The 7,806-nt window shown below is 36.1% G+C and overlaps 3 protein-coding genes across 3 annotated transcripts; 2 read left to right on the forward strand and 1 right to left on the reverse strand.

The window, feature by feature from the left end:
• Positions 1–361: 361 nt before the first annotated feature.
• LOC116001451 (putative nuclease HARBI1) lies at positions 362–1,616 on the forward strand (the record flags this gene model as incomplete). The annotated part of the gene is made up of 3 exons (XM_031241327.1): positions 362–769; positions 877–1,108; positions 1,192–1,616. Coding segments are annotated over exons 1-3 (1,065 nt in total), but the record flags the coding sequence as incomplete, so codon positions are not given.
• Positions 1,617–2,456: 840 nt separating this feature from the next.
• On the reverse strand, positions 2,457–3,167 carry LOC116002545 (translation initiation factor IF-1, chloroplastic). Its single transcript, XM_031242715.1, has one exon. The coding sequence runs from the start codon at positions 3,065–3,067 to the stop codon at positions 2,615–2,617; it is 453 nt and encodes a 150-aa protein (XP_031098575.1). The 5' UTR covers positions 3,068–3,167; the 3' UTR covers positions 2,457–2,614.
• A 1,842-nt stretch (positions 3,168–5,009) lies between these two features.
• Positions 5,010–5,977, forward strand: LOC116001453 (LOB domain-containing protein 20-like). The gene is made up of 2 exons (XM_031241328.1): positions 5,010–5,432; positions 5,633–5,977. The coding sequence occupies exons 1-2, from the start codon at positions 5,010–5,012 to the stop codon at positions 5,975–5,977; spliced, it is 768 nt and encodes a 255-aa protein (XP_031097188.1).
• The last annotated feature ends 1,829 nt before the right edge of the window (positions 5,978–7,806 follow it).

Consider the following 7,806-nt stretch of genomic DNA (forward strand, 5'->3'; position numbering starts at 1 on the left):
TAGAAAAGCTTGGTTGAAGTATATGCATGATACAAGCAAGTGAATGCTCATTTTATTTCAATATGTTTGGTTGTAATTTCAATTTGACATTTGTGTGTTTGAACATTAATTTTTGTATGAATTAATTTTATGAACTATAAACATTTTGTTTCACTTTATATATTTTAAAATATATGTTCTTATGTTTGAACATTATTTCAATATGTTTGGTTTTCATTATTTTATATTTATTAGGTACATCATGGAGTTGGAACGGAAAAGAAAAAAGAGAAAGCATGCACTTTGTGCAATTGTAACATCGTATGCCACAATTGCTTTAACCAAAACATATTACTATAAATATATTTATAAAGAACCTTGTATGACTTCACTTTTTAGAGGACAGGAATGGATGAGAGAAGTCTTGAATGGACATCCTATTCGATGTGTAAATACATTTAGAATGGACTCCGCTTTGTTTAAGCAATTATGTGAAGACTTATATTCAAAATATGGATTACGATCTACTAGGAATATGTCAATTGTGGAGAAAGTTGGTATATTTATATACACACTTGCTATGGGTGCTTCAAATAGAGATGTTGGAGAGCGATTTCAACGTTCCGGTGAAACAATAAGTAGAGCATTTCATGAAGTTTTGGAAGCAATTAGTGGTAGGAGTAGGGGATATCAAGGGCTTGCACGTGATATCATAACACCAAATGATCCTACATTTCAAGCTATACCGTCTTACATTACTAATGATGCACGATACATGCCATATTTCAAGGTAAAATGTAACCATTACTATTATTATTATTATTATTATTATTATTATTACTATTACTACTACTATTATTATTTTAAGATTGATTATCTAATATATATGATAAATAGGATTGCATTGGATGTATTGATGGTACTCATATAGCAGCATGCATTCCTGAGGCTGATCAATTGCGATATAGAGGGAGAAAAGGAATTCCTACTTTCAATGTCATGGCAGCGTGTGACTTTGATATGTGTTTCACTTTTATATCTGTTGGATGGGAAGGATCCGCACATGATACACGTGTATTTGTTCATGCAATTAGTACACCATCAATGAACTTTCCCAAGCCGCCACAAGGTATCATATTCGTATTACTTTAACTCTAATAAAAATCATATAATTTTATTCTTTATAATTGTTTAGTGTTATATTTTTTTTAGGAAGATATTATTTGGTAGATAAAGGATATCCAGATAAACAAGGATATTTGGTACCGTATCCAAGAATAAGGTATCATCAATCTCAATTTGAACAAGAGCCGCCAACTAATGCTCAAGAAGCATTCAATCGTGCACATTCTTCTCTTCGAAGTTGTATTGAAAGGTCGTTTGGAGTATTGAAGAAGAGATGGAAGATACTTGCTAAAATGCCACAGTTTAGTGTGGAGACCCAAATTGATGTTATTATGGCCACATTTGCCTTACATAATTATATTCGGAAGAATTCACAAGATGACATGATGTTTAATGTGCTTGAGCAGCATCCAGATTACATACCGCCCGATGAACTTCAAGATTCAAGTAGTAATACCTCCACCAACGAAAGTTTAAGTCAGACCTCTACTGAGATGAAGGAGATTCGCAACAATATTGCTACTTCATTATGGGATGCTAGATCATGATTTGCTAATAGTTTTATTTTCAAACGTTAAATTTTAATATGTAAACAAACAAATTTAAATTTTATGAAGATGCCCTTTTTAGTCTTTTTACATTTATCAGCTTATTAAAAAACTAATTTTACCAAACACTTTTAAGCATAACAGCTAGCTTAACAGCTCACCTGTTTCAGCTCCTAACTTATAGCTTTTCAGCTTTCAGCTCCTTTTCAGCTTTCAGCTACCTTTTCAGCTAGGTTTGCCAAACATAGCCTATATCTTCCTTGATCCTTGTTAATTCATCACATGACCTCAATTCTAGGAAGCTTCATAGTATCCATGCGCAAGAGTGACCTGATCCAAGACCCTACTTTTACCTATCATTTGTTGATTACTTTGCTATCTTTGAATGTCAACTAGCTTTCAAACATTAGATATTTTCGTGATTAATCACTTAATATTCACTCCCTTTCGATCCACTCCTCCTAAACGATATCCGATTTGGAGATACTCTCTCACACACCATCATCACCACTAAAACCAACCTTTCACCATACCATCATCTCAGGCCAGACCTCTACAACGCCGACAGGCAAAATCTTGCTCAAGTCAAGAAATTTCTTAAAGAAAATTCATCAAAAGAATTCTGGCAAAATTTCATAGACAATTGGTGCATTTTCCAGTAACCTGCAAATCAACAATGACCTTAAAGAAAGTCTGCACCTTTACCACTCACTGCCCTGCTGACAATTCTATGAACCATTGCATTGATAGTCTCTGTACAGTAAATTGGGGGTTTGTATCTAAATGCACAGATAAATGAACAAATCTCCTCAAAAACGAAATTTAATATTGCTTCAACAGATAAAATCAAAATTGCAACAATAAATATAAGTAATAATTACTTGTTATACCAAAAGTTTACATTGTTTTGAACATTATCAATTTGTGGAGGGAGATACGAACCGCAAACCCTAAACCTGGAACTACGAATTAGGGTCCTTGCCGCGGAGGCGGAAGATTATCCGTCCTCGGCTCGAGTCGTAACGGCTGACTTCGACTCTGACTCGGTCTCCGGGCAACAGCCGGATGAAATTCTTCCGGATCTTACCGGAAATGTAACCTAGAATCACGTCTTCGTTATCCAATCGGACTCTGAACATGCCGTTGGGGAGCGATTCCGTTATCGAGCCTTCGTGCGTCATCTTCTGCTCGGCCGCCGCTTGGCACCGGACACTAATTCCGTTCATCTTCCTCGGCGAATCGCGCGGCGAGTTGATGAAACCGCGCCTGGCTTTAGCTACGAGCTTCTCGTACTCCTTTCCGCGGAAACTCGCCCAGTTTGTGGCTTTGGAAGGCGGCGGAGGAAGATATAGCGCCTTGGAGGCGGTGGGAACGGCGGCGGAGGGGGCTGCTCGCCACCATGAAAGGGAGGCCATAGCTCGCTGCTCAGCTTGGCGGATAAGGTGAAGATTGCAGTTGCAGGATGTGAGTTCTACTCACGCGCCCCGCTGAAACTCTCCACTTCTGAGCTTTGATATTTCTCCTTTTCTAAGTTTTGGTGCGAAATGCGTTCAAAGCCCAATGCCCCATAGGCCCATTTATATCCTTCAAAGCCCGATATTCAACAGGCCGATTTAAATAGATTTTTAACCAATATTTATACCAAGGACCCAGGTCTACCTGGCTGGGCAAATTATTGTGTGGATCATGGTCCACATAGTGTTATGTGGATAATAATAAAAAATTTACATTATTTGTATACTGAATACACATTATACAATATAATCTACATCCCATGAATACAATATACATTTTTAATATACTAAAAATACATTATTTTTGTAATGAATGTACATTATTTGATTGGTTCACACAGTTGTGCGGACCATAACGATAGTACTTTGCAAGGTTGACTCATATCCAAAATATAGAATTTATATATTGAATTGTGAATATTCAATATATAAATTATGAATATTCAGTATGTAAATTGCGTATTTTGGACACGAATTCACCTTGCAAGGTGAACCAAGATCCACAAAATAATTTTTCACTTTTAATAATTATACCATGGATCCGAGTTTACCTTGCAAGGTGAACCCGTGTAAAAAATACACAATTTACATACTGAATGTTCACAATTTAAGTTTGTGAACATTTAATATGTAAATTTGTAAATTGTGGACATTAATATGTAAATTATGAACATCCAGTATATAAATTATGAACATTCAGTATGTAAATTGTGTATTTTAAACTTGCGCTTGGGCTTACTTTACAAAGTGGACCAGATTCAAAGAATAATTTGCCATTTTCAACAGAAACGGCAGTCGCAACTTCCAAGTAGGCCACCCATAATGGTAGAAATGAGTTTCCCCAAATTGTTGAGAAAATAATTACAAATTTTTACTTCATGAAATCTTATTGAGCAAAGCTTAAATAAAAAAGAGCTAAAGATCAAGGTTTTAAAACAAAATTACTTTGTTGACTTAAGTTGGTTTTCATTTATCAAAATTAGTGGTGATAAACTTTAACATATATGAACCTGTAAAGAAAATTTCTAGTTTAATTTCACCCTAAGTATATGAATTCTTATTAAGAATATATATTATTTCAATAAAAAAAAATGGTAGGAACACCCTAGATGAGATATGTTCTTAATAATGCCTCATTCAAACCTGTTCTAAGGCATTTATAGGAAAGTTGTGCTAAAAGAAAACCAATATATTATGGAATATATTATAAAGGCATAAACATAATAAAGCAATTCTTTTTTTTTCCCCCCTTCTTTTTTGTCATGTTACTAACATTTATGTTGCTAACATTTATTGGGTGTTTGGTTGGAGGAGGATAACGTTCTTCAATATACACGTAATATAATTAGTTGATTATTCGCGTGAACTTTAAAAAAGAGAGCAAAAACGTAACTATTCACCGTCCTTATCTAAATGTCTGTATAATCACGTCATTGTACGTTAAAGGCAGATATTAATTACATGTAGACTTTGGGTTTGATGCGATACGTGTCATCTAGAATCGTCACACCATCATTACACTACACTAAGAAATCAAAATGAAATGGTTTTCCCAAACCAATTTGCAAAACCAAATCTAAATGAAATGGTTTGAAGTGGTATATTACATGTTATTATACATTTCTTTTCTTCTTCCTCACCAACCTTATATGTCGTCACTCACTTTGGCAATCCTTTCACAAGAATTATGTGCCCTTTTGGTTCTTTTTTTTGGGTATTTATACTTGAAGTTTTGTATTTGTTTAGTCATACAAACATAAGTTTAATTGGTTTATGCAATCTTTCTCTTGGGTAATTTCCATATATACTCATTAAACTATTCTCATTTCCCTCACATACTTTGATGGATTCTCACAACTTCAATTCCTCCTCATCAATCAACTCCGGTGTACTTAACACGGGCGCTTACCCGCAGGGCGGCGGCGCTTCCTCTTCCACCGTCGCCCCTAGGCGTAACTACACCGCGAGGCGGGCGGCGCTGGAGTCCGGCGCCGCCGCCCGAGGCCCTTGTGGTGCATGCAAGCTTCTCAGGAGGAAATGTGTTCCGGAGTGCATCTTTGCACCCTACTTCGACCCCAATGAGGGAACCGCCCGGTTCGCCGCCATCCACAAGGTGTTCGGGGCTAGCAACGTCTCCAAACTTCTCACGCACATCCCAATGGACCGTCGCCCCGACGCCGCGATCTCCATCTCCTACAAGGCGGAGGCCCGGATGTCGGACCCGATTTACGGCTGCGTGTCAACAATTCTTGCATTGAAGCAACAGGTATAAATTATGTTATGTATATCTCATATGTACTGGACAATGATAGGCGTTACATTGGACAGTAACGCAGATAATATTATACATTACAAAATATGCTCTTTGTAACTAGGATACAATTAATAAAACAATAGACACATTGCTGAAACACATAAATCTCATCGTCCTCTCTACTTTCTGTCATTATTTTCGATTATTTGCAGGTGGCATCTCTTGAAGCAGAGCTTGCGATGGTGAAAACCCAGATAATGATCAGCAGATTTGCAGCGGAAAACAACTTTCTTCTTCAAACCCCTCAGCAACAGCAACAGGACCAAAATGCAGCAATAATGGAGCAGCAGCAGCCTGTATATTTCAACACTTCCTTTGATTCAAACAGCCTGCTAAACTTAACCAATTTCACCACGAATTACAACTATATAGGGGAAGCCACACCCCCTAACCCACAGTCTTTTGGTCCCAATATTCAGCCTCCACACCCCCCCTTGCCAGACCAAGAACATAGCCATTATTGCCCGGTTCACTTCACCAATCACATCTTCCGTTAAAGCTGATCCGAGGATATGGGTGTGTTTGGTTCGCATATAGAATCAGAATCGGAATGAGTAATCAAAACCCTAGTTCTAAAAACCTGTCAACCAAACACACCCATAAGGCAGGGAGGAGGGAGGGGGAGGGGGTGTGGGGGCTGAATAATGGGACAAAAGACTGTGAATTAGGGGCAGTGGTTTCCCCAATACAGTTGAAATTCTTGGTGAAATTGGTTGTGTTTAGCAGGTTGTCTGAGGCAAAGGAAGTGTTCAAATATGCAAGCTGCTGCACTGCTAAGTTAGAGGAGTTTTATGCACTATTTTGGATCCTGTAGGTGAAAGAGAGCATCTGTTAGATAATTATGATTGTATTGAAAGTTGAATTGTATATAAACTAATCTAATTTTATATTTCTTTTCAATGTGGGACAATGACGGCTTAAAAGTCTTTTCAAATATAATTTCATTTTTCCAACTCAATGAATATATTTGACAATTGAATTCGTTATATATTTTGATGTATGGTTATCTTTATCCCTGAAATACTCTCATACTTTTAAAAGTATGAATCTTACATCTACATCATCAAATTTGTCATTCCTTCACTATTTTATTTACATCTTGCAATACTCTCTCATTTCTACTTTTACATAATAATAAAATACAATACAATACAATAATAATAAAATAAAATAAAAAATAACGTACAAATCTTGCAAATTTACAGTACACCTAAGCACACCAAATATTTTTTTTTTTTAAAATAAAACTTTCACTTGTTTATCTATCACTATGCAAACCCCATCCTTTCAACTAAGTTTCAAGGATATGATGGGGGTCAGCCTTATAATAAATCAAATTAAACTTTTAAAAAAAATCGAATTCATGTTGACCCACTCAAATCAGAAGTAAACCCAATTTAAAATGTCATTTTAAGTAATTTTTTCAATATAATATATACAATTCTAAGGATGATTTAGAGAGGATATGATGCTAAGAAGTTGTAGATTTTTCAGAAACAAACCTGCAAATGTGGATGATCCAAGGTCCTTACTTGCAGTGGAGAAACCTACATTAACGTAAAGATCAATAAACCATGCATAGGAAGATCATCATAAATTTCTTATATAACAACCAGAACTTGATCATAGTAACAAAAATAAACATAATGGAGGTACAAGCACTAAACATATAAGGAGTGAACATTAAAAAAATAATAATAAGTGTCAAATAATTAAATAAGCCCTCTATTTATTATCAAAATAACAATTAACCCATCAAACTTCAAAATCCTCCAATTAAACTCAAACTCAATAAAATCATGCAATTAACTCCATTTTATAGGTCAAGACCTTGTGTTTTAGTAGCACAAAGTTGTACTCCCATATGGGAGGTTGTGGGTTGATGCCTTAATGAAGGCGGTATTGACTTTTTGTGAATTATTTAAAAATAAAAAATTAGTCATTTTGAGAATTTAGCCCAAAAGATGTCATTTTATTTATTACTTTTGAATCATTGAGAGAGAATAGAGAGAGAATGGTTCTTTGGGCCTTCTTGAAGGACTCAAGTCCCTTATATAGGGCTAATACTTGTACCGATACACTGACATACGTACAAAATACACAGGGCAGTATACCCGGGGTATATTCTTTATCAAGTAAGTAGTCCCCCAGTCCGTGCCCTGACGTCGAGCCAATGAGGAAGGGTTCAGGTTGAAAAAACTGACCATACAATCAGCGACTTACGCCAGTTGCCTCATTAAAACCTTAGACTAAGAAAAAATCCAGTGGAAAAAAATCTTAGTTAAGGGAAAAAGAGCACAACCTTGGGCGCCAATGAAGGAGGGCA

Source organism: Ipomoea triloba, chromosome 13 (genome assembly GCF_003576645.1).
Source record: "Ipomoea triloba cultivar NCNSP0323 chromosome 13, ASM357664v1".
Lineage (NCBI taxonomy): Eukaryota > Viridiplantae > Streptophyta > Magnoliopsida > Solanales > Convolvulaceae > Ipomoea > Ipomoea triloba.